Here is a 27694-nt window from a genome sequence, read left to right on the forward strand (position 1 = left end):
TTATGATTGATTCCTTTCACATCCTCTTGGATATAAGGAACAGCCTTACACTGACTCAGACCAGCAGTCAGTTCACTAATTTATAGGTCTTGGTGTTGGGATGTCATGACTAGGTCCGCAAGGGCAGCGGACATCCCCCCTACGTCCGGCACTCACAGACCCACTCCAATGCACTCGGTGTGGGCATGGACCATAAGTGCTCCATAAGCACCTGGCAAACACCCTCCCTGGCTTCCAGCATTGCACCCTTCCCCTCCTGCTGCATTAATGGCGGCCCCCATTAACGGAGCGGGGGAAATGCCCATTTTCCATAGGCTCCGGAAACCATGCATTCCCCCCTTCCTGGACCAATGGAGGCCTTAAAGGCCCTATTAACTCAAGGGTGATCCTTTACCCTCGCAATAATAGGAACTTTAAGGCCCCCATTGGAGCAGGGGTTGGAACTTGTGATTTACGGAGCCTCTGTAAAGTGTACATTTACCCCTTCCATGCTAATGGCAGCCGCCATTAATACCATGGAGGGAAACACACACTTTCCGGAGGCTCTGGAAATTGCACACTTCCCCCCCGCTGCATTCATGGCCAGGCCAGGCAGTTGCCGAGCACTTCTGAGCCTTGCGGGTGTTGGCCGGAGGCTCACGCGGCTCGGCTCTCAGGGATGGACATCAGCAGCGACTAGGTGAGTGCCCATGGGATGAGCACTCGCTGAATTCGCCCATCCCTATCCTGGTGTCAGTGCTAAAAGTATGCTTAAGAACAGAAACAGTGCTGCGCTTGCCTTGATCTGGCCAACTAGCATTCGAGCAAGGGCTCTCGCTTTTCCCAGCCCCCCTGCCTCAATGCTCGTGACATTTCTATTCTTATTTACAGTTCCAAATGGTAAAACCTGGAATAAAAATTACCGCTGAATTGTTGAGCAAGGAAAATGCTGCACAGACATTCTTCCCCACCCAGTGTTTTGTAAGGAAGGGGGTTTGATATTCATTTGGAATCGCCTTTGGGATGCGTGCAGATAAATGCGATTAATTTAAGTTCAGGTTGAACCTGCCTGCTCTACAATGCGGTGAAGGCAAATCTGTTTCAACAGGTTTACTGTGACTTATGGTCTTTTTATGGCAACTTATGTCTATCCTCTTTGCGGGTGGAGGTTTGCTTTGGATCTCCCAAGGCAAATGATTACCAATTATACTTAATCCATCAGAAACAGCGAGCTGAAAATTAAAATCTTCATTCAGAATGGCCAGAATCCAAAGAGGTATTTTTAAAAGCATGCTTCAGGGGTGTTTTGACTTTTTTAAAAAAACCTTTTCTTTAAACATTAGACCCCCATGCTCTTGAAAGTCTCTGACTTTGCCAGGTGGCTTCGAGGGTTGCTGTTTGAGAAAAGCAAGCCCAAAGCCTCTTTGGGCACATGGAACTAATAGCGCAGTTCATTGGATTCTGGCCAAGGCGTTTTTGTAAAACAAGGATCTGAAAAGTATTAGCTCAAAATGATTCCCCACACCTTTCCCTCCATTTCCCCCTCAACATGTGTGTAGCATGTTTATCAAATGCATTCTTACCTGAGATGGTATTGTAAACGCAGAATAGTGCTTACATTATTCCATGGTTAACTGTTTAGGGAAAATTCAAAAGATGACTTAATTTCTGAAGGTAGATCACAAAGGAACACAAAAAAGCAGCGAACATTTTATGTTTCCTTCTGTTTCAAGAGACTTCTTGACAGCTGAAGACAAGGAGAATATTTTTAATGCTGATCATTTCCCACTCTGGTACAGAAGAGCTGCTGAGCAGATCCCAGGAAGTTTTGTCTATTCCATCCCGTTCAGTACAGGTTTGTCATGGAATTAAGTTTTGAGTCACAGCTAATTCATAAACTAAAAAAAAGTCACTCTGTTAATCCAAATTTGGTATCCAGTATTAATTTTTGCATTGTAATACTTCAGGTGATGATAGTTTGCAAGCTGTAACCTATTTTTTTCCATTTTATTGCATAGTGTATTTTTTAAAAAATGGCCTGTGTAACTGTGTGTTGAGTGTGATTTGGAACAAGTGTAGTTAGGGCTAGGTATGACATTCGTTGCATGAATGCAGGTAAGGGGATAAGCAGCAGGCAGGAGAGGAGGCCTTTAGCTGAATCTTCCCCCAACCTGGTGCCCTCTAGATGTTTTGGAGTTTGACTCCCAGCATTCCTGTTCATTGGCCATCCTGGCTGGGGCTGATCGAAATTGAAGTCCCAAAACACCTGGAGTGTACCAGACTGGGGAAGGCTGCCCTATACCGTGTTTGATTTCACTAAGACCCTGTTCAGACACCACGCTAAGACCTAATCTACACCAAGCAGGATATTGCACTATGAAAACAGTATGAAAGGGGTATATAAAAGGCTTTATAGTGGTACTAAAATGCACTGACAGCTGTTAGGGCCCATTGACACATACCATATACTGCTTCCATACCACTTTCATAGTGCTATATCCTACTTGGTGTAGATTAGGCCTAAGTCACGTAGTTTAACCGTTATGGCTAAGTGTGTCATGTGAACCATGACTTCGTGTGTTGTTTGAACCGTTCTTGACCATGGTGTCTACATAACCATGGTTTAAACTCACTAACCATTTGCTGCAAAAGGATTAGCAGCCTAATCACGGCTTAGTGTGTCATCTGAACAGGCCTTAATTCTGTAGGTGTTGACACTTAAATTATCTTCAATTATCTGACCAGATAATGGGAACACTTTGCGATTATTATTGTTTTGTGCTGCTGTGGGAACACACCAGCAGTAGTTGAAACAACTAGTGCTGAACTAGAATCTTAATTTGAATAGCTCTTTCTTTTAATATTGCAGCAACGGCAAACAAAAGCAATGTGGTAACAGCAAGTACTGCCATTCAGCTTCTAGATGACAGAAAATCCCCAGTGGTAGCAGGTAAAAATTGCTGCTTCTTATCTACATCAGTGTTGTAAACAGGCTTTGCTTTGTCATGCTACTTAGACTTCCAGTAAAAATTCACACTTAAAAAATGTTTTTGAAGAAAGTTCAATGACGTGCCATTTAATGACTTAATGTCTGGGTCATTGCAGGCCCAAATGCCTTGTACACAGAAAACTTTGTATATGTTGGTAGGGGTCAAATTAGGATTAACCGATCAGTAAGTATAAATAAACAAAAAAACAGTGTGGGCAGTCTTAGGTATTTTGTACAATCCATACATTTTAATTAACCTGGGTGCAGTGCCATGAGTCATATCTGTGTTTGAAGTTAGGTGCAAATGTAACATGAAAACAGCAATATAGGCAGTTGGGTTGGCAGCTAGATGCATAGAAAATAGTGTGTGTGTGAGAGAGGGGGGGGACTAAAAGGGAATAGTGGTTTGGCACTTTAAAAAGGAATTGATTTAATATAGTTTTAATTCAAACATTAAGCTTCCTAGCCAGCAGAAATAAAACAGCATCTAGCAAAATAAAACCGTAAACAGTTTATTTAACAGTACAAATTTATTTGAATTAAAACTGGCATCTAAAAGTGGCAGGGAGGGAGGAGGGAGAAAATGCCAGTCTAAAATACTACGGAGAGAGAGAGCTGAGGGAAAAGGAAGTTCAGGGTGGTGACTTTGACCCTGGGATTATTTGAATGAGGGAGGAATAAGTATGTGGGATTGTGAGGCGGGAGGGCAAATTAAATGGAAGGGATTCTAAAGAAAGCAGATAAGAGGTTTTTTTTGCAGGGGCAGACTAAGACATTTTGCTGTCTGAAGCATAGGACAAAAATGGCATCCCTCCTGTCCGATATACAGAAGCCGATCAGGACTGGCAGTTAGGCACTGGTGACTAGGAATGGCACGAGCACCCGAGTGGGTGTGGGAGTCCAACAGACTGCCCCATGCTGGGCCCCTGGACCTCATTCACTGGGCTGCTGCCCCCGTTCGCCAAGCTGCGTGAGCCCCCAGCCTTTTCTGTGAGTGCCCAGCAGCCATCCTTCCTTTCAGTGAGTTGCGATTTTAGGTAAAAATTGCCGCTTGTGTTTTTCCATAAATCAAATTTTATGCAAATGGGAACTGTAAAGTAGCCATTTACACAATACTACAGGACTAAATGGACCATGGAAGGACTGCTGCCGGGTGTTTGCAGACAGGTCCGATAAGGGCTGGGGGTGAGCGAAGACAGCTGCTCACTGAGCACCCGGAGAAACTGGATGGAGGTGGTTCCGTCCTTCCCTAATGGTGACAGGGTAGTATCTTCCACCACACATGAGGACAGCCAGGGCCGGCGCTACCATAGAGGCCACTCAGGCAGCCGCCTAGAGCGCCAAACTAAGAGGGGCACCGGGTGCCACGCAGCGCAGCACTCACATGCGTTGTTGGCTGTGAGCCAGGCCGGCCCGGCTCGAGGATTCAGCTGGGCCTGGGTGGACGAGACGGCGCCCCATGCCCGCCCAGCCAAAGCGAACCCAGGGACGCTGGGGTGGGGTGGGGTGGGGTGGCTCCACGTTTGGACTTCCGCCCAGAAGCCGCCCTCCCAGAGCCACTCTAGCCACCTGGAAGCCGCCCTCCCAGAGCTGCGATGGCCCTGGCCCTGGAGAAGGCCGAGGGGAAGACTCCAGTCCTCCCAGGGCTGCACTAGGCTTCTCCTGGGCCAGTGCAATGGTGCTGGCCCTGGAGAAGACCGAGGGGACTCTGTTGGCCCTGGAAGGGGTTGGGGGCTGCGTTCCTGGACTTCCGGGATCGCAGCCTCCAGTCCTCCCAGGGCCGCTCTAGGCTTCTCCTGGGCCAGCGCTATGGTGCTGGCTCTGGAGAAGGCCAAGGGGAAGGCCTCCGTCAGCCCTGAAAGGGGTTGGGGGCTGCATTCCTGGACTTCCGGAATGCAGCCTCCAGTCCCTCCCATGGCAATCCTCAAAAGAGCGGGCAGCAGGTCGCAGCAGACGTCCTGCACACGGGAGGCCGATTTGGACCCGGTCCACCTTTGAAGCCCTGGCCTGGCCTGGCCTTGGAGCTAGTTGCAGGTAGGCACAGCAGCGGGCAGCGTGGCCTGGAGGAGAAGCGGGGGCTGAAGCAGCAGCACCAGCGGGGTTAAGGTAAGTTGGCAGCTGCTGTGTTGGTTATCCAGGAGGGGTGAGGGAACCACACGATCTTCCTCTCCTGTGCTGTCCCCCTCTTGGTTACCTCTTTCCCCCTCTCTCTTTCTGCAAGCCCCTTCTTTCTCTCTCTCTCTCTCTCTCTCTCTCTCTCTCTCTCTCTCTCTCTCTCTCTCTCTCTCTCTCCTTTCCTTTTCCTCCCTGCCCTGCAAGGTGCCAAGGCAGGCAGATCTCTCTCTGTATCCCCATTCCCCCCCCTTCTTTCTCCATTCCTCCCTGCCCTGCAAGGGGCCAAGGCAGGGAGAGATCTCTCTATTCCCATTTCCCCTTTCTCTTTCTCTCTGTCTCGTCCTGGTGAATTCCAGATGGCTGGGCGCACATGTTCGGACTTCCACCCAATTTGGGTGTGTGTGTGCAAGTAGCTCGCCTTGCTTAGGGCACAAAATAGTCTGGCACCAGCCCTAGGACAGCAAGCTAGCTTAGGGGTGCTGCCTGAGGCAGCTGCCTCTATCTGGATAATAGAGATTATCAGAAATTGAATTTCTGATTCAAGTAGAGAATATGAAATAGTCGTAGAAAGAGAATACCCCCTCAGAAAGATATTCAACATAAAAGCATAAGGCAGAAGACGATTTCTTTTTCACATTTTGCCTGGAATGAAAAAACCAGCAATAGCATGTAAATAAGCCTTGTTGTGAAAGAACCAGAACTGGTGTTTAAGAATCCTTTGGGAATGTCAATAAAATGTAGATCGGGGTAAATAATCTGATAGACATTATATACCTTGACTTTCAAAAAGCTTTTTACAAAGTCCCACGCTAAGGGCTCCTAAGTAAACTTACCATTTACCCTGTTTTTAATTTCAATTTTCACTTATTTTTCCCTGCAACTGGGCTTCCTAGATTTCAGAGAACTCAGAAAACAGTTTGAAGTAATGGGCATTGTGGTAAGAACACCTGTTGTTCTCCCAAGCCACTTAAACTCTTAATAAACTATTTTCTGCTGTAACCTTTTCCATTATGAAAGGAAAGTGTTTGATGACATTCAAACCAGATGGTCAGCGTGCTATCTTCAGTGAAAGATAACCATAGCATCTGCTAATATACAATTAATGCTCAGTGGTCTCTCTTGCTCTTTAAAATGTCTCACATTCACTAAGTATAATGTTACTTTCACACTTTCTGAAATGTGAGACATGTGTTATATGCAAATGTTCCTTCATTGGTTGAAATTTACATACATCTTAAAAACGTATTGAAATTATCCTGGCTTGCAAATATGTTCATAAGACAGTGGTGTTGGTTTTTTTACTGAAACAGCAACAACAACAAAAACCTTGATGAAACAACCAGATATTTAAAGAAGGCATCTCATGCAATGAAACAAAAATAAGCGCTATTCCTTTAGTACATTTACTGTCTATTTCAGAGATTCCCAAACTCTGTGCTTGGCCACACTCATATGCCACAAGAATGTGCAATGATATTTAGTCAGTTTATCAAGCACCTAATAACACACTCTCAGTCAGGTATGCAACTCAATCAAAACCTTTTGAGCAGGATTGGAACAGAGTCCTGCCTTTATGGAGTACCTGAAATTTCTAGAACAGGGGTAAGCAACCCAGCTTCCTGCAGATGATGTTGTGGACTACAACATCTATCATGCTTGACCCCTGGTCATGCTGTCTGGGTCTGATGGGAGTTATATCTGGAGGGGCACCAAGTTGCCTTCCCCTCTTCTAGACCTTTTAAAGCTCTCAACGCCCCACTCCACCATCACCACCCCACTGATATTTGTGTCAGAACTCAACTGGGAGGGAAAAAATATTTTTTTTACCCCTAATACCAAAGTAATATAGGGAAAAGCTTGCTGTTCCCAAAATTCTAGCTTACCACAGCCTGCTGACATGCTGAACTTTGGACCACCTCAGTGAGGTTCTTTGTCTTTTTGACTGAATTGTAGAACTGCTCAGAGAGCTTCGGCTATTGGGCTGTATAAAAATGTAATAAATAAATAAATAAATAAATAAATAAATAAGATCATCAGGGAAAGGTTGAAAATATGACTTCTGAGGCTTCAGGGAGAGAAATTGTTTCCCATCTATATAAGAAAGAATCACTTCTCTCCCCCCCCCCCGCCTCCCACCAGAAATAGGGTGACCATATGGAAAGGAAGACAGGGCTCCGGTATCTTTAACAGTTGTGCAGAAAAGGGAATTTCAGCAGGTGTCGTTTGTATGCATGCAGCACCTGGTGAAATCCCCTCTTCATCACAACAGTTAAAGCTGCAGGAATATATCTGAGGGAGGAAGCAGCAGCCAGGCACCTCTCCACCGTGCCTGGGTCCAGCTCCAGCTGAGAGCCCCCTCCCTCCTGCTGTCAACTGTAACTGCTGAACTTTGCAACTAAGATTGTAGTGCCTGAATTTGCTTTCCTTTTCCCCCTCCTCCTCCTCCTCCTCCCTCCCAATCCCCTTTCCTTTTGTGTCATGTCTTTTAGATTGTAAGCCTGTGGGCAGGGACTGTCAAGAAATACTGTTGTAAGCCGCCGTGAGAGCCTTTTTTGGCTGAATGGCGGCATAAAAATCCATAAATAAATAAATAAATAAATAAAATATAGCTAGAGTGACCAGGTACAAAAGAGGGCAGGGCTCCTGCAGCTTTAACTGTTGTGACAAAGAGAGGATTTCATCTGGTGCTGCATGCATACAAATGACACCTGCTGAAATTCCCCTTTCTATACAACTGTTAAAGATACAGGAGCCCTGTCCTCCTTTCCATATGTCACCCTAGGTACTAGAAAGCCATTATTTTTTCTTCTCCCGCTAGCTGGCACCTCCAAAACCTATTCCCCAAATGTGATTGGCACGCTTGAGGTCATTGATTTTATTTCAGTTATGAAATTCTGAGCATAGGGATAAAAGGAGCATTAGAAGTTTCTGGATTTCTAAGACTCTTTTACCCCAGGAAGGTGCTTCCCACTCTCTGCTCAAGCAAGCATCTCCCAATCCCTCCTTATCTCTCTTTCTCCCCTTCCCCTTCTTGAAGAAAGTCAGCACAGCTTCCAAATCACCGAAGTTCAGCAGATAAGGACAAGTATTCCAGAGCAGTACTGGTTGAGTGACCTGCAGTCCAACTCCTGAAATCGCAGTTCTGTATGTTCATGGAAAATCTGTCCATCTAATCCTTGGAGAACTGCAGTCAACTTCATGATTGCAGTGGCTGAAAGGATGGCAGTTGTGATAATGGCCGCGGCTGCCACTGTCTCAATGTAAGAGTTCATTCACTCAGATCTTCCCCCACCTGGCTGCATGATCACATGGGTACAGTAAGTGGTGCTTGTTTGGGGGAACGGCCGCAAAGAAAGTAGCAACTTGTTTGAAAGTGGAATAGGAAGAAGGAATTATGGTCTGAATGGCTCGGGGCCAAACTGGAGATGATGTTAATTAAAATTAATGTGCATGGGTTTTTTGTTATGTAAATAGCAGCCCCAGGAAAGACTGAGCAGCCTTGGGACGAGGGGGTGGAGTTTGCTATGATCCCAACCATAATCTCCTCTCTAAAGCTTCCATTTGCATTTCCAAGAAAGCTCCCATTGGTGCCATGGAGTCTTCCCTTGCAATGCAAACGGCAGCTTCCAAGAGGCATTCTTTGTCATGACCATGGCGGGGAGAGAAAATGTTACACTCCCTCTTCCCAACCGCTCCTTATGGCAGGGCTGGCTCTGCCATTAGGCAGGGTGACGCTGTTGCCTCAGATGGTTAGGGGGAGAGCAGCAGCAACATGTTATAGGAGAGAGCTGTGTGCCTTGCAGCCTACTCTGCGGCTGGAGGACATTGTCTCATCATTAGTGCTGAAGACAGATTCATCTGCTTGCCCAGACAGATTTTGTATATGGAATGGGAGGGGGTGCCATCTTGTCCAGTGCCTCAGGCAGCAAAATGTCTTGGGCCGGCCCGGCCCCATGGTCTTGAGATTCCCCACTGCTGCTATTTATGCTTTCATGCAGTTGCATCTACCTCAGTTTGGCCCTGAATTTATGTGTTTCTTTGTATACATAGCACATGAGAATATAATATTTGTTACTTTACCTCAGTGAAAAATGATACACAATACGCCAGTCTATTCATATATAACTCCTAAACATAAAACAGTATAGGCAGTTTCTTTCGAAAAGCTCTTTGCCTTTAGCAGGAATATATACTAGAACATGTTTCTACACCTGAAAACAATAAAAAGTATTTACATTCTCAACATCAAGTCTTAGAAAACTGCTTTCAGCCTTTTTAATTGAGAAATAAAATAAAATGAGCCCATGCAGATAATTTCAGTATTTTAGCAGCAGATGGCCATGGCAGTGCTCTACAAATAAAGGGCATTCCTGTAGGGACTTCCGTAATTTGGTATACAGGGAGTATCTAAAAATAATCTGCAATGCATTTGGAAGTTACTTGCATGCAATTGTGGAAGATAATTTGCGGTTCTCGCAGAATACACAGCAAATGGTGCCTTTCATCTAAGTTTCTGCAGTTAAGCATTAAATATCTCATGTTGCAAAATGATAACGTTGTATTTGTGAATTTAAATGATTAGAATCCTCCCCCCACCCCAGCATGTCTGCTGACATTTGAAATGTTAGTAAACATCATTGCTGCAAATAGTTGTTTGTGGTGGTATCCATGGGCTGAATTTGTAAATATAGTGTTATGGCAGTGCATTATGGCTTTACTTAATACACAGAAGTTTTTAAAAGCAGAAAGTCAGAAAGTATAAGTTCTGCTCAGAGTGGGGGTATTGAAGGAGGGAAGACCGAAAATCACCACACATACTCCAAGGTTGGGATACATAAGGCCACAACTTTTATTGTTATTATACAGACATCCAGCCAATTTAGCAATTCCAAGGCAGGAACCAAGAAAGCTGAGATGTTATTCAATATGTAACTGAGTCCTTATGCTGGTAAGCCCACCTGGGAGAAAGATGAACACCTCACATCAAACACTGTTTGACTTCCCTATCCTTTGGGGGGCTCCATGACCAGTTTAGGTGCTATTTACTCTAGAGCTCTCTCCTTTGACATTCAGAGGTTCCCCTTCACACTTACCTTGTAAAAGCTTAGATGGTTGTGACAATAACAGTGAAGAGTAAGATCCCCAATCCCTGTAATTTTTACTGATACGGAGGACTTTTCTAGATGAGGCATTTGTTGTGCACTCACCATTCCTTGTTTGCAGATGTTTTAGCTGATGTCGCCATCCTCCAGTTTCACTGTTGTGTTTTCCAACCACTTTTACGGTTTCTGGGGCGGGGGTGGGCAGGGAAATTACAGTCTTTTTTGGAATCACAAACCAAAGTACAACTCTCCACCAGTGGAGTTGCATTGTTCCACCTAGTTCCACTATACTACAGTGCCACCTAGAGGTTATGTGGTAGAAAGGCAAGAAAGGAAATTTGGCAGTAGAAGTAGTGGCTTTTCTAGCCTCACCTAGAAAAGCACTGAGTCATCTGAGAAGAAGTCTTTTTGTCTCTAACGTTTCACTATAGGCTAAAGACATCATGAATCTATAGGCTAGAGCAATAGCTAGCAGAGCCTCTAATGAAAGCCTTTGCTTCTGCTACTGTCTGCTTGGGTTTTAGGCAGCTTCCCAGAACTTGGTTAAATAAATTCTGGGGTGCTCCACTTCTTTTTCCACAAGTCTTGAGAACATCACTTGGAAGCTGGTTTAATATCATGGCATATTCTGAAGCTGTAAACCATTGTTTCTAGGGTTGTATGAAATGGGAAATTATCGCTAATTGAAGTCTTCCTGGTTGGTTTGCTGACTCATGTGAAGGGAGGAGCTTAGGAGTGTGTAGTTGGGTAAAAGGCTTGTTCAAATCTCCAGTTTACTGGAGTTATAGTCATGGAAATGTAGTCAAGGTGTGCAGAAGATCTCAGGTTCAGTCCCAAGGATCTCCAGGGGGAGGTAGCATATTTCATTCTGGAGATATTGGGAGACCACTGGCAGTCAGAGTAGTGATGTCACAACTCACTAGTGATATCCCCCAAATGTGTAATCACTTTGGTTAAGTTTGCCCAGCTCAAAGTGCTTGGAAGCAATACAAATCAAACTTCAATGTTCTTCTACAGCTTAGAATGCATAAGCAGCTGAAGTCAAAGCTAACCCCCTCCCCCACCTCCACACAAAGAGGCTTTTAAAAGCTTCAATGGGCAAGTGAAGTGATGTTTTCAAGCCTTGGGGGGGGGGGAGAAGTGGAGCATCGCCAGAACTTATTTAACCAAGTTAAATAAGTACATTTCCATGATATTAAACCAGCTTCCAACTATGGATTAATATCTGACTTATTCTGAAGCTGTTTAACATAGTTTCCTGGATTCTATGATGGATTGCATCCAATTTGGATGAAATAAGAAACTATTGTCCATTGAAGACGTCTTTGTTTGGTGACTTGAGCAAAGGCAAGAGCAAAGGGTAAACGGTTTTGTTCATATCTCAGCTTATTAAACTGAGATATGATTGTCCGAACGCTCCCATTCAGTAATGTTCATTCGACAATATGTGTCTACAGAGCTGCACCGCAGTAAAACCATAACATAGACATCATAGAATAATTTTTAAAATGTGATTTAATTCAGACTCTCCAAAACTACCTATCTCCATTATGTGGCTCCTAGAACAGTCAAGTACTAGTTTGGTGGAGTGGATAAAGTGTCAGGCTACAACTGAGGAAACCTTTGTTCAAAACCCTGCCTAGCTGAGAATCTTGCTGCATGATTTTAGGACAGCCACTTTATTGCTGTGCGAGAAATCTGCTCTGCCATAGGATTTTCAGTGGGATTTCTCCAATCCATATCACCCAGAAATGGACATGGGTAGGACACATTTTGTGCTCCAGAAATGTAAAGAAATCTTCCATGAAGGGCAGCATGAAGGGCCTCTAGCTGGAACTCTAGAGCTCAGCCAGCTCTGCAGACAGTCGTTATTTTATTCTAATTAATGTAATTATTGCAATAACATATAAACTGCACTTCATCCCAAAAGAAATAGAGTTCAGGATAGCCTATCCAGTGCTAAAGTCACCCTCTTCAACTAAGAAGTCAGGAAACAACTCGTGCTTTCCTTGACCCGAGTCTACACGTTTTTTTTGCTAGCTCTCCCTTCTCACACGGGTTGCCCATCCCTGTGCTAAGCAGGCACGGAATGGGCAATCTCTTTGGCTCAGGGCCTGCAAATGTGGGCACGTGTACATGTGGGGCATGATGTGGTGGTGGTCGGGAGGGGAGGGAAAGGAAGGGAAGAGAGGTGGCGGCAGCAGAGGGAAGGGAAGGGAAGGGGCATGATGTGGTAGTGGTGGTGGTGGTGGCAGCACATGTTCCCCTACTTCAGGCAGCAAGAGAGCTTGTCCTGGGTCTGCCAGTGACCCCACTTGGGATCACTGTTCCAGCACTGAGGTGGTCTTTTTCTTGCAGACCATCTGATCTCAGGGAACGGAGAGCAGTGGAGGGCTGCCCAGGACCCCCAGACTCTGGGTGCCCATCCCTGGCTTAGTAGAGTGTTTTTCTGAATGTTGCATCTTTAAAGGAACATGTCATTTAACCTTAACTTGTACTAGATGAGTACATTTGTTCCTAGTAGGGATCCCAGCTTTCAAAAGATCTTTTTTTAGGTACAGGGTTATACTGAAGCAGCTTTCAATGTGAAAAATCAAAACATAAGAGCAACTAGTTAATAATTCCTCTTCCAACACTACTCTGGGGGGAAAATAGTATTTGTGTTGGAAAGCTCATGGCAATCGGTAATTCAAGCCATTGAGCTCTGAAATGGCTTGCTTTCCTCAACACTTCCCTTCTCCTTGCCAGGGGGCGAGTGTGAGTTTTCCCGGTGGTATTTTGCAGTAATTGCAGCGTACGCGCAGCCATACACCGCGGCAGCCAACATCATGAGACATACAATCCCACAGACCACACCAGTTATTACTACAGTGGCAATGGCATGACGCAAGCTCACAGGCCGTGGCTTGGGTTTGGGTTCACAGTGTGCGCGGCTGCCATCTCCTCCGTGCTCATTGTGGCGGCCGTGCTTCAGAGAACTCCTGTGCTCAGCGTAGTGATGTGTATTGGCCTGGTGAACTTCAGAAACTGTGTGAGGACAGATCCCATACAACTCATACGGGATTCTGAGGAGGTCTTTTCCCTTCCGATTTCCAGGCGTTGCGCAGATTACACCATCACTGACTCCCCCTGCAAAGAAGAGATTAGTCTTAAACACTTGGTACTACAGAAAAATCTGGATCTACCAGCTAACCAAAGTAATGTAGAAACTGATTCTTTCCCCCCTGTGAATTACCATGGTATTTTATAAACATTTGTTTATAGTTAACCATGGAAAGAACTCAAATAAGTCCGTGTTGAGGAGGGGAGGTTGTTATTCATTAGACATAAACATCCCCTTACTTTATAAATGCTATATGAAAATAGCCCAACCATAGAAAAGGATAAGAATAAAGTCATAAGTGGTGGAAAATACCAACAATCATACTACTACTGTTTGTCATAAGAATGAAGCCAAATGAAGAGTTTGACTGGACTCTGAATGGCCACACACGGTTCCTTTGCACCCCTTGGGATGTTTGAGCCTTTTCCCCTCTAACAGAGCAGCCATTCTGAAAAGCCGCTCTCAAAGCTCAGGAGACCCTACAGAACAGCCGCTGGTGAGGAAGAGCATTCCGAACAAGGTATTGGGACAGCCCTGTTCTGCATGTAGAGCACATTGGCATGCACAGAGGCAGCCATCAAAGGGTTGGGTTCAGGATCTTCCCTGGCAAAGGTCCCTTTGCCCAGTATTTGGGGATCTTCTCCTCTCACCATACCACAGCTCACACCATTCAGTAGAGTCTCCTGACTCACTGTGTAGCATTTTCAGGGGGCTGGGGGAAATATGGCCCTATTGCTTCTCCTTGATCTCTCAGTGGCTTTTGCATCGACCATGGAACTGGCTCCGTGAGGTTGGATTAGGGGGCGTTGCATTGCAGAGGTTCCGTTCTAACCTGTGTTGTCAATTTCAGAGAGTGTTATTGGAGGATTGTGCCTCGGCTCCCTGGCAATTGCATTGTGGGGTGCCAGAAGGCACAATCCTGTCCCCAATGCTTTTTAACAACTATATGAAGCCATTGGTGTAGTCATAGGGGATTTGGAACACAGTGTCATCAATATATTCTCTGTTAATCTGAGTCAGTTGTTGCCATGCACAACTTGGACCAAGTTGGATACAGTGGTGGGCTGGATGAGGATCAACCAACTGAAATTGAATCCTGGTCAGATCAAGGCTCTGTGGGTAGGTGGTTTCTGGGTCTAGTAGCTGGGTAATTTACCTGCCCTGATCAGATGGGGTTGCACTTCCCCTGCAGGGTCCAGTTTGTACTCTGGGGGTGCTCTTGGATTTATCTCTGTCATTTGAGGCTCAAGGGACCTCGGTGGCAAAGAGCACCTATTACTAGCACAGTCTACAACCATTTCTGGAACAGGATAGCCCTGGCCATAGTGATCTATGCGCTGTTAACCTCAAGACTGGACTGTTGTAATGTGCTTTATGTGGGTCAGCTCTTGAGATCGGTTGGGAAGCTTCAGCTAATGCAGAACGCAGCAGCTAGATTTCTCAGTAGGAGCTACTGACTGCACAGATATGACTCCTGTGTGGAAAGGCCAATTAGCTACTGAACCATATTCAAGGTGTTACTGGTTTATAAGGCCCTAAACAGTTCAGGACCAGGTTATCTGAGAGACCACCTCAGTCCTGTGTTCTGAGGGGAAGGCCTTGCTCACTGGACTGCAGCCTACTGATGTTCATTTGGTCATGTGCCAAATGAGGAGGGCCCCCACCACGTGGAAAAAACTCTCCATTGAAACCAGGCAAAACTTTCTGCCAACAACAAAAGCCGGTCTTGTTTGCCCAAGCATTTTCCCTGCCTGTTAGTATTGTCAGCTACTCCTAATGATTTTAATTGAGATGTTAGTATTTTTACATTGTTTTATTGTTTTAACAATTGGTTTTATTGTGTTTTGGCATAGTTTTATTATTTATTTATTTATTTATTTATTTATTGCATTTATATACCACCCATAGCTGAAGCTCTCTCTTTATCTTGTAAAGCGCTTTGGAATTCATTTATTTTTAGAAAAATGAAAAGTAGTATAGGATTATTATTTCTAAAATAAATAAATGCGTTGGTTTTTTGGGTTCTAGTTTCTTTCTCCTGAAAATTTAACCTCAATAGCGAGCCACACATACTATCAGTCATTTGAGGAGTGAATCTGATTCCAAGAATATAAGAAACCTCTTTCTTTTTTCTTTTATTGTGTTTAGAAATATAATATACATATATAACATAAAATGAGCAAAGTGTATAGACACAGGAGAAACTTAAACAACAAAACAACACCTTAAAGACTAACACATTTATTTATCCTGGCATAAGCTTTTGTGGACACAGTCCACTTGACCAAACGCATGGAGTATCAATATGAAATGGGCGAATCTACGTGCACAAGGAGGTGGTGGGTGGGGAGATGTAAACAGTGTTGTCAGAGGGAATTGAAATACACAAGAGTACAGACAGTGATAATTACCTTAAAAGTTGCCATTCACAAAACATAGTTCATCACACATTTGATGAAATTGACAGTGTCCATGAAAGCTTAGGCCAGAATAAATACATTCGTTCATCTTTAAGGTGCCACAAGACTCTTTGTTGTTTTTGCTGCTTTAGAATAACATGGAACTTATATAATAATAAACTTAACGTGATGTGTATTGTGGATGTGGTTTTAATATTCCAATAGTTATTGAATATGACCCATTTTTCTACAAATAAATCTGCTTTCTTTCTTACTTTTAAAATAAGCTGTAGTTGGTAATTCTAACAGTATTTGTTACCATTCTCAAAGACTTGGAATTAGGTGAGAACTCCAATTTTGTGTATAGTACTCATGTTGCAATGATTTTATTCAATTTTATTTTTAAAATTGCTATTCTTACACAATATAAATATTCTCAGAGCTGCATACACAAGAGCTAACAGCTCACTCCTATGCATGTTTACTTAGGAATAAGAGATACTGATTTCAGTGGGACTTGCGCCCGAAGATGCATGTATGGGATTGTTCCCCAAGGGTTGCAAACTTAAACACACTTACCAGGAAGTAAACTGCATTGAGCTTAATGGGACTTAATCCTGAGTAAACATGCTTAAAATTGCTCCATTGGACTCCAGTCATGCAGGCTCCATTATCTGTGAGTAGTCCCATTGAACTTAGTGGAAGTTATGCAGACAATTGGGCTGTAATAATTCACTGTATTTTGTTAGGATATCTTTCACTAAGTGAGAAGTCATAACCTAGAGGCTACAAAGGGAGAGAAAGAAGATTCTCCAAATATTTTCCAATGTTTTCTTAAAACAATTTTTTGAAGGGGGCAGGGAGGGAAGAACTTTGTGGCATCATTGTAGGTCCCTGTAGTTGCCTCTTGGGGGGCCCTGCTCTAAGATGCGTTTGTTTAGGCTGGAAAGCCAAGCAGCAATGAAGACCAGATGCTTCCTTTAATCTTCTCACATGCAGGTGTAATGGCTTTTAACTATTATTTGTAGGAAGGGTAGATATGAAATGCTCTGTGCCGGAAATGTTCAGCCACGTTAAGGTTGTTAAAATGTGTTAAGTTTTTGAGGTGATTGGCATAATCTTTATCAACAGAAAAGGGGGTGGGAAAAACGCTAATTATGGTGCATGAAAGGTCCTGTGGGAATACTGCACTGTCTCTTTAAGATTTGTTATGCATTTAGTAATGTTAACAAGGAACTGGTTTGGACTAGTTAGAACACAAGGCATGGCTAGCTCCAGAGAGGGGAAGAGCTCCATGCAGGACAGCAACTGAATGCTTCACTACTTGATTAATAAAGTTGTTTCCATAAAGTACCAGTAAGTCTTGCTTCTTCAGATAGAAAACTACACAGATTCTTGTGGCCGCTAGCAGAGAAGAAAAATAAAATGTTGTGTCTTCTTGCTCCTTTACTTAATGCATGTGGCTATTCTGTCTTTTAATTGAAAATTGCTCCAATAATATCCTTTTGAAGGAGAGATTAATTGGCAATTAATCTTCACTTGAAAATTATTTTCACCAGTGCTGGGTTTTGTTTTTGTTTTTTAAAAAAGATGGATGTCTTGTGTGGCAATCGTTGTAGATTTTAGCTAGAAACAACAACTATAATCATGTGATCTCCTACTTCAAGTTCTCTAACCCATTATTTTGCTCAGCAATCAAACTATTACTCTGCCTATCAACCAAACGACACGAGCGTATGCTCAGTAATAACCAGCACTTGATGCAATACTATTAGCAATGTGTAGAGCATTTAAATGTTCAAAGGGTTTTATGTATGTTTTCTTGTGGTAATCCTTCGAATAGCCCTGTAAGGTAGGTCACTACTAATCTCCCCATATTGAAAGTGGCTTGCCAACGATCACCTGGTGAGTTCATGGCAGAGGCAAGATTTGAACTGTGGACATCATCACTTTTAGAGCCCAGTTTCTTAGCCACTGTTAATATTAATACTAAAATATTTATTTGTTACCCGCCTCTCCCTCTGGATCGAGGTACAACACTAAGCTATATGAGTTCACTGTTAAAGTAAGTTCTGTTTGCTTTGGCTACAGTAACCATAAACCTATTTGGTTGAGTTCTGATTAAGAATAATAATTTATTTCTGATTAAGAATAATAATTTATTTCCCGCCTCGATCAAAATGGAGAGGTGGGGGAACAACAGTAAATATAAAATACATAAAACTGAATTAAAACGTAATATACATAATATACATCCTAAAATTCCACCGGATAGACCTGCCGGAAGAGATCAGTCTTAATAGCTTTCTTAAATGCTGATAGATTATTAAGTTGACGAGTCTCCTCCGGCAGGCCATTCCACAGTCTGGGAACAACAGAATAGAAGGTCCTCTACTTCAGTCAGCCTAATTTTGGCTGACTGAAATAGATTCTTCCCAGAGGACCTGAGTGTGTGGAGCGGATTGTATGGGAGAAGGCAATCCCACAGGTAGCCTGGACCCAAACCATGTTGGGGTTTAAAGGTGATAACCAACACCTTATACTTCGCCCAGAAACTAATTGGCAGCCAGTGAAGAGATTTTAGAACTGGTGTAATGTGGTCACCCCTAGGTGTACCAGTGACCAGCCTGGCTGCCATATTTTGAACTAGTTGAAGTCTCCAGACTAGGCACAAAGGTAGCCCTACGTAGAGCGTATTGCAGAAGTCGAGCCTTGAAGTTACCAGCGCATGCACTACCGTCTTTAGGTCTTCCGACTCTAGGAAGGGGCACAGCTGGCGTATCAGCTGAAGCTGATAGTAGGCACTCCTGGCTGTCGCATCTATCTGGGCTGTCATTTGGAGTGACAGATCCAGAAGCACCCCCAAGCTGCGAACACAGTCTTTCAGAGGGAGTGTAACCCCATCCAGAACTGGTTGACACACCTCCAAACCCAGGTTGAAGCCTTTGACAGCAAGCACCTCCGTCTTGTCTGGATTCAGCTTCAGTTTGTTTTCCCTCATCCAGATTTAAGATTATAGCTTTTGTTTTCAAGTAAAAGGTATAGCTCACATGATGGCATTTATGTGGTATCAAGTAGCAATTTATTGTAAAGTCAATTCGGTGTAGAAGGTGTATGTTCCTGTGCATGTATGGATTATATTCCAGACTGTGCATGGTTAAGGATTTCCTACAAAGACATAGTAGTATCATGATGAGTATTCCTCTGAGTCTTCCTCATCTGTACCATGGGACTAATATTCTTCTCTGCAGTGGATTAATTATCTTTCTTTGGCAAGACACTTCACTCTCCTCAGGCTTTCCCATTTCTAAAATGAGACAAATGTATCTTACAATGCCTGCTGAATGGTATGCTTGGTTAATTTAATAACAATAAACTATTGAACTCAGTGGGACTTATTTCTGAATAAATATGCATGAGATCAGGTTACACCAGCCTTCCCCAAGGCGGGTGCTCTTCCAATTTGTTGAACTACATCTCCCATCACCCCTGACACTATGACCGATGGCTGAGGGGGGCCCCCTTGGGGAAAACTGGATTACACCATGCGTGTTTATCTGTGGAGGCGATGGAGTGGGATAAGATAAGCTTGGAATACGAGCTGCTTTTGTACATGGGAGGCAATGGGCATTGGAGAGGGGATAAAGAGCTTACTGCTGAAGTTCCAGAAAGCTTGAGCTATTCCTCCTTTGAGACCTTGCTAACCACAATTTGTCGTAAGTGAAGCAATACACATCTATTTCTAAAGCCCCCCTCTTGTAAGACCATTAAGGGTGCAATCCTATGCATGTTTAGCAGAAATAAATCCTACAAGTCCCAGCATTCCCCAGGCAGCATGGGGGATTGAGCCCTAAGTCCAGTAGGTTTACAATTACAGGGCATTTTGACATCAGGTGAAAATTGTGTTGCTTCTCTATGCCTTCTGCAAGGGTAATAATTGGATTTTGTTGTCCATCTTGTTTCAGCTGTCTCTGATATGCTGTTCCACATTGTGTGTGTGTGCATTTATTTTATTTTATTATTTTTATTTTATTAGTTAATTTTGATGTACCTTAATTCTTGTTTGTAATTTTGTAAGCTGCCTTGGAGAGTCCCAACTGGGGGATAGAAAGGTGCTCTGTGTGTGTGTGTGCGTGTGCGTGTAGATCTGGGTGAGGATGGGATATCATTAACAAAGAGAGTGGTTCAGTTTGCTCTGTGTAACTCATAACATAACAATAGTAGAGAAATGTAAATATGCTGGTCAAATATACAACATGTGCTTTCTCAAAACTGCTTTGGAAATATCTTCATGTTACAAATGTATGGAGATTAGAACAGTACAAAGATGGGGAAAGCAAAAAACCAAAAACAAGGATAATTAATTTGTCAAGCGACGCCTGTTTCCCTGAGATAAATGTGTGAAGCTATTTTGCAGGTATTACAGTTGAAATACATTTAATCATACATTCATTATGTTCCTCAGAATCCCTGAGGATCCCTCTTGTGGGTCATGATTCCAGCAATACATACCACGAAACTAGGATGGAAAGAAATAACTTACTTAAAAAAAATATATATCCAAGAATCTTAGAAAGTGATGGTCATAATTGAAGTGCATTTTATCCAGTATTCAAATTGGAGGGGGTGGAATCAGGGGGTTCATTAAATCTATAAGCCCCACGTGTGATCCTTCCCCTCTTCCAGTTTAGCCAAATCGTTAACACACACACACACCATCACCATCCATCCTTCTAAAACATTAGATAAGGGTACTGGGTTCTCTCTGCCCACCAGCCTGTGCAAGTAATGATTTTACCAACTATAGTATAAAAGCAAGGGCGTATCCCAGCTAACTGGGGTTTAGCAGCCCAGTCCAATACATGTTTACAGAAGTAAGCAGTGCCATTGAGTTCAGTGGGGCTTATTTCCTAATAACTGTACACAGAACTGTAGTCTCCAGCTTCAGTCTTAAACACACTAACTAGGACTGAAACATACTAACAGAGCACACTTGAGGCACAATCCTATGCATGTCCTACAACTCCCAGCGTTCCTACTCATGGCTGGCTGAGTCCAGTCAAGCGGCAGCCTCTCTCCTCCCTGCTTGCCATCACACACCCTTTTCATACCCAACCTCTTCCGAGGCCACCACAGCAACCTCAGAAGAGTAACTGTTGCAGAGCTGTTCATGGTGGCTGGGATTCCCTTCCTTTGGGGAGCAAAATCCAAGCAGATATTTCCCCTCCCCGAAGCCGTAGCTTTGTCTATGACATTGGAGTGGGGAATCAATACCCTCCCAGGGACCACAGGATTGTGGGCTTAAATATTTTGATACATGTTAAAATCAGCACAAGAGTTTAATTCTCTGCTGTTGGATTTATTCTGTTGTTACTTTTATTAAGTTTTAGATTTTATTTTGATGTATTTTAATAATTGGTTTTTTTGTTTTGTTTTTAGGCTGCCTTTAAAGGTAAATCTGTCTCACTTTATGTGCATTTTATAATTCCAAAAAAAGTCAAATGGTTTCTTTTACATAGAGTAAATAATCAGAAGTTATAGTAATTATGACATACAGTTGACAATGTTCAAACATTTGAAACAGAAAAACACACCCAAATGCTGGGAATGCTTGCTAAAAGCAACTATCATTATCATATCTATCTTACACAGTGGCTGCACTTGGACAACACAATAATCAATGATGGGTTAATAGTCCACAGTACTCCTCACACAACATTATAATCAACTATGATGTGGATTAAGGCAGCGTCAAGTTGACTGTTAGTCAACCATGTGTTTGATTGTCACATCACCCCTCTCTCCCCCTTCAGTCCTCCCACTGGTATCCCATCAGCCATTGAAAGTTTTAGAGTGGCAACTGCCACTTTGGACACTCTTGCCAGAAGAACTCTGTAGTCACTGAAAATAGCCAACTGGGTGTGGTGAAATAGTCAATGATGCCGTCACACGACATGATAACCAATGGTTGTTCAAATAATCAACTCTGCACAGCGTTGGTTATTTGTGTTGGTTATTTTGGCTGAATAACCAAATGTGGTCTGAAAAAGTCCCGACAGATGACACAATAACCAACCATTCACTATTTAACCCACCATTGACTATTTATTCCACCGTTGGTTATCATGTTGTCCAAACCCAATCAGTAAGAAGTGTAGGAAGTGTATATGCTATGGATTACATCAGCAAATCATCCATACTCAACACGCCCGTTTACATGTGATTAGATGGTTTCGTAATTAAAACTACACTAAATAGATACAGAGCTCCATCACACCAGCATTTTATCACACTCTCATCATGCCTGTTTTGCAATGTGGTACTCACATGACGTCGTGCCTGTCCTGCAGTCACCCCGCCTCTTCCCCCCGCCTTTCCATGTTTTCCTAGAGCAGGGAAAGTCTGGCTTATTTCCTCCATGTGGGATTAAAGCACCCTTCCACCCCAGTGTATTGCTGTCCTTGTGCTATGTATTTTGTTGGGGGCCTTGAAAGGAGATCTTGCTGACCAAAGAGGAGGGCAGGGCGGTTCTCCTCCCTGTTGGGTCTATTCTTTTTAAAAATACATAGAGAGTATCTGCAATAGTGTTTGTAAAGCCCCCTTTTCCTGGCTCATCTTGCTCAAGTGTGGCTGGTTGGTGCAGGGTGCTCAGCTTCCTCTTTCTCTCCCTCCCTGACACACACACATGCACATGGCAGAGAAAAGGACGAGCGAGCATGACGCTTTGCAAACGGCCACGGAAACATGGGTGGGCAGCAAAGCATCAAGTTTTGCCCAAAGCGCTTGGGAAGGTGCTGGGAAGCCTCTTTTGGTGGCTCTTCCTTGCCGATGCTGCGGCTGCAGCAGGGCTGCCTGTGTACTCCATAGACGGGGAGTGAGAGGCAGGTAGAGAGAGGAGGGGAGGAGTTGGAAGCTGACATCAGACTGCGGATCTGGCTGTGCTTCATCCCAATCTGTGATTCTCTCCCCTCCCCTCCCCCAGCAAAAAAAGAAAGCAAGAAAGCCAAGCCCTCATCAGTGCTAAGTGGGGTTTAAAAGCCAATGGTGATTTTTGTTTTATTTATTTTACTAGCTGAGTTCTTGGTCGTCCTTACCACCACCCTTTCCTTCAGATGCGGAAAGGGGACCGATTTGGGGTGCTTGTGGAGAGAGAGTAGTCGCTTTGCATACGGTTTTTGGCTGTGTCTGTGTGTGAGTGATAGAGACTGAGTCTGTGTATTTGTGTGTGCTTTTCAGTTTGTGAGTTTGGGGGCTTATTACAGGCAGGTAGATGATGAGCTCTAATGACTAGAGCAAGATCAAACCTCCAGGGTGGAGGTGGGAAGGCGCCCACATCCATCACAATGTCCATCAGTGACAAGAACCAATGACCTGGAGAGGGAAGGAGAAGGGGTGGGGTGGAGTGGGAGAATAAACAAGTAAAAGGAGGTTTCACCGGTACACTGGTGATACCACAAATGCACGTGAAAGGGACCATTAGCTTGAGGCACTTATGAAAAGGAGGTGGAAATCGCAGAGGCAAACCTTCAAAAAAACCTAGGTGTGATGGAGCCCACAGTGAAATGTGCTAGTGACATTTGCTACACACACAGTATATATGTAATAAAGAAAAGTTACTTACCTCTGTACAAAAAACTTTCCAGCCATAATTTAAGGCCAAAGACCTGACAATTGCATTGCCAGTAGTTACCCTTAAAAAGAATCACTTTCAGATTCGGCAGAGATTCCAACAGAAGCCTGTCTACTTTTTGAAGTTTATTATGTTTCAGAGACAATAATGTTATGTTCCATGTATTATTTCCTAGAGTTCCAGGCAGACTTAATATATTGTTGGATGATAAATCCAGCTCTTTTAGGTGTGGAAGGGAACTAAAAGTCCTGTTGTCTACATATTCAATGAAGTTCTTAGTTAGGTTTAGAATCTGTAGATTTCGCAGTCCTTTGAATGTGCCAGGCAACAGACCTGAGACAGAATTATTGGATAAGTCCAGAATTTTTAAAGCCAACGTGTCAGTGAAAGCGCTTTGGCTGATTTTCTGAATGTGATTGTTTGACAAAAGTAATATTTGAGTTTCAGCAGGTAAATGGGAAGGAATGTCAACAAGTCCTTGATTTCTGCAATCCACTGACTTTGAAAACGGATGGCATCGACATTTCGGAGGACAGCCTCTCACCATATTAATTAGTATAACAACACTTGAAACGAAAAGCAATGAACCTATACAATAAGGAAAAAAAAGTATCAGTGTTGCATTTAGCATCTTGCCATGGTGTATTCAAGAGATGTATATTCTGAATAATAGTTGCATACTTGAGTAATGACTGATGATAGCTATCATTTATAAACCTTTGTCATGTGACGATGATCTCAAATGTCTTTAAATGGAGCTACTTCCCATAGCTTTATCAGAAGTTACTTCATAAAAGAGCTATACTGATTATAACCAAGACTGACAATATGCCCAGGGCCAGAGAACATTCAGTTGAGTGTGTTCGGTGACATAGGACTGTAATTTTATTGTTTATCAGTAATGATGTTTAGAACAAACTGTGTTATAATAAAACTGTGGGTCCAACTTCCATTTATTTATTTTTTAATTCCTGTAATTTGTTCATTGATGAGATATGCCTAGCATTGTCTAGTCCAGATTTCTCCAACCTGATATCTTCCAGATATTTGAGTTTGCAATTACCATCAGCCCCAGCCAGCATGGCCAAAGGTCAGGGTTGATGAGAGTTGTAGTCCAAAATATATGGAGGGCACCAGGTTGGGCTAATCCCTGAAAGATATCAAGTACACAAACTATGATTATTCAAAGCACTTAAGCCAGTGATTAACTTTAAGCCTATGAGTGGTCCATTTTCTTCAATAAATCTTACTCAATATATTACATTCTATTATGTGATCTTAAGGATTAGTCAGTTATCCTGATCTAGTGAATTCCTAATAGCTTGGAAGCTTTCCTGTCTTCAAGAGCTTCTTTGTATATAACAATGACTGCCTTTCCAATTATTAGTTAGGTTGTACCAAGAAATTAATGGAATGGGCTGCATGCATTTGAGATGTACACACTTGAGTGACCTGAGCCCTGTGGGTTGAATAACTGTCTGGGGCGCATTTGGATCAAACCTTATAAAAATAAACCCATTGCTGTTGTGAACAGTACACCATCCTAGCAGAAGCTAGTAATTCTTGTATTTTAACAGCTGCTCTTAAATATCTCCATTGCAACTTATTCATCATACTTCAGATTGTGGTACACTTAACAGTGCAATCCTATGCATGTATACTCAGAAGTCAGCTCCATTTTGTTAAATAGGACTTACACCCAGGGTGAGTAAGGCCCATTGAACATGGTGGGACTTATGTCCAACTAAACATGAACAGGAATGCACTGTTACAGTTCTTGTATATTATCCATATGCAAGATGTTTATTTGTAACATTTCATTTATTAAATATTTTAATTATTAAATTTATATCCCACCATTTTACTCAAGGTAGCTGACAATAAAATATAGTGAAATAAAGTTATACTTAAAAGATTAAGAAGCACCAAACAGAAGCATATCCAATAAAAATACATCAAATAAAAACTTCTTGAAAGTGTCAGTTGGATGAAAAAGTTAATAAAGGTGATAAAATGATCTACAGTTCCTTAAAATGATCCTGCAGATCCTTTCACTGGCCCAAGTAATACAATCTGTCCTTACTATATTTATAGACAATATTTCTTTTATTGCATTGATTATATGCAGGCACACAATGAAGCAATCTATAAACCAGGGAATCATAGTTAAGAATCATATGTGCATGGTTTGCATATGGCAGATTAATCAAATCTTTCTGTCTCTTTTCATAAATGGTTCCTGAGGCTCAGTAATATCTATAATTTCTAAGCAGAAGTCTTTAAGGGCTTTAGTCTTGTGCAGATTTACTTGGGAGTAAATGCTTCTGAAATTATAGGGCTTCTTAGTAAACATGCATTGAATTGCACTTCAAGTCAGATACTATTCAAATATGCAGGAAGAGGGAAAAGTCACTGAATGCAAAATTGAAATTAGAATTGCTAACACGATACAGATACTGAAGGACATTTGCATTCACACAGTTAATCATTCCAACCTTTACATGACACCATTAACTTTCTGAGATCACAGTTTATTTTGCTCATCATTTCTTAAACTTCGTTCAGAAAATAAATGGCATTCCTACTGCTCCTTTGCATTCATAGGAAGTGCATCATGTATCAGTATGCCTCGTGTGCGACAATTCTTTTGAGTAAGAAAAAAGCAACCCACTTCAAGAAGTATTCTGGTTATGGATTTGCTAATATCTTAAGAGTGTGTTTCTTTGCAAGATAGAATCCCTCACAATAGGTCTAAATAAAGTAAAACTTACCTTTCATGGTCATTCACTTGTTGAGATTGTAGAAGACTCTGTTCAAGTTTTGTGGAAAGCAATAACTTTCTCTAGCAAAGTTGCTGTAGCGGTTACTTAGGACCACTCCAGCATATACTTCAACGCATTTATTCAGAAAATACCATGGTAGATGCCATAGGACTTCTGCTAATTTAAGCTTGTACAATGTACCATGTACATTGATGGTGCTATATAAATAAATAATAATAATAATAATAAGCTTTATAAATGCTGACTATTTTCCCCCATTTGATCATGTTCCTCTTTGCATTTCATTGACTGTTGCTCTGCTATCCACAGAGATTTTCTCTACCTCTCTGATTCAATCAACAGGCCTCACAGAATGTCTGTCAACTTGTGCTGGACAGCTGTAACAGAGAAATCATGACCTAATAGGCTAGCCTTTTCAATTATTTAATCTACCTCAAATCCAAGGCACAAAAATAAAGCTGACTTTTACAATCCAATGTAGTTCTTGATTTCTGTTAGATTGTTAGCCATGCTTTGTCAATCCTTGCAAAATCAGATGTCTCTGAACTTGGGCTCCTGTCGTCCTTGGTTGTGATTGGAGGCAATGGGGTGTGTAATCTCAGTACGAAGAGGCCTTCATCTTGATTACATGCTTTTGACCGTGCACTTGTTTGCTGTTCTGGGGCTTATACTTTTGATTTCCCTAGGGATTAGCTGTGCTGACAGGATTTTATTGTAGGGAAACAACAACAACAAAGTCTTGCGTTTCTCTCTCTCTTTAAAAAAAAATGATTGGAAAAGAACTTCAGGCATTCAAAATATGAGCCCTCTTTCTCCAAACAAAAAGGAACAGCCTTAGCTGATACATAGATTGTCTTCTTCACACTGCAGCTGTGGCTGTAGTAACTTTTGCCATTGCAGCTGAAAATGCCTGACAGCCTTCTTTATTACTTTCACATCCAACTGTGCCCCAGCGCTAAACAACCACTTGCACAGTGTAACTAGTGCAAAAAACTAGGGGGGAAACCCTTTTTCCCATTGCCCTAGCAAGCACTATTTATGTTGTTTACACGACTGCAGTGTCATTTGTGCTAATGCTGGGGCCGAGTTGAATCCTGCTCATGTGCTTCCATGCGATGAACAGGAGGGGGGGGGGGGAATCATTCCCTATTTCACTCCTGAATAAAGGGCTGTGCTATAGAAAGGGCAGGGAATAGCCCCTGATACAAACATACTGGAGACCTTTTCTCCATTGGTGGTAAGGCTGGGACTGGGAACTTACTCTGCTCCTGGTGGGTCTGGGAACTCTTGTGTCTCATTGGATTCAGCCATTAGCCTTCCTTCGTTAAATATAGCAATGCCATGCTTCCTCCTTTATTTGTTAGTAAACATTCTGCAATTTCCAATGAAGTAATGAAATCTGGCTGCTATTTTCACAGACAATCTATCAGAAATGCTCAAATGAAACTGAAATAAATGCAGTAGGGCCTTTAGGTGGCCAACTAATCAAATTAGCTCATCAGACTGAAGGGTTCTAGTCCACTATATTTTACTTTACTGTGAGTGAAATGAACAATGGGGGGAAACCACCAAACAGGACTTTTTCACAGCTCCC

General features: G+C 42.7%; 2 protein-coding genes across 2 annotated transcripts in view; one reads left to right on the top strand and one right to left on the bottom strand.

The window, feature by feature from the left end:
• CACNA2D3 (calcium voltage-gated channel auxiliary subunit alpha2delta 3) overlaps positions 1 to 27694 on the top strand; it is a 650216-nt gene that overhangs the window by 536699 nt on the left and 85823 nt on the right. Inside the window, exons 26-27 of the mRNA XM_063121610.1 lie at positions 1713 to 1834; positions 2849 to 2929. Of these exons, the coding sequence (XP_062977680.1) occupies positions 1713 to 1834; positions 2849 to 2929 (203 nt within the window). The remainder of the gene's footprint in view (positions 1 to 1712; positions 1835 to 2848; positions 2930 to 27694) is intronic.
• On the bottom strand, positions 12875 to 26133 carry LRTM1 (leucine rich repeats and transmembrane domains 1). The gene is made up of 3 exons (XM_063123566.1): positions 26089 to 26133; positions 23309 to 23905; positions 12875 to 13314 (listed from the first exon to the last, which is right to left on the bottom strand). The coding sequence occupies exons 1-3, from the start codon at positions 26099 to 26101 to the stop codon at positions 12875 to 12877; spliced, it is 1050 nt and encodes a 349-aa protein (XP_062979636.1). The 5' UTR covers positions 26102 to 26133.

Source organism: Elgaria multicarinata, chromosome 3, assembly GCF_023053635.1.
Source record: "Elgaria multicarinata webbii isolate HBS135686 ecotype San Diego chromosome 3, rElgMul1.1.pri, whole genome shotgun sequence".
NCBI lineage: Eukaryota > Metazoa > Chordata > Lepidosauria > Squamata > Anguidae > Elgaria > Elgaria multicarinata.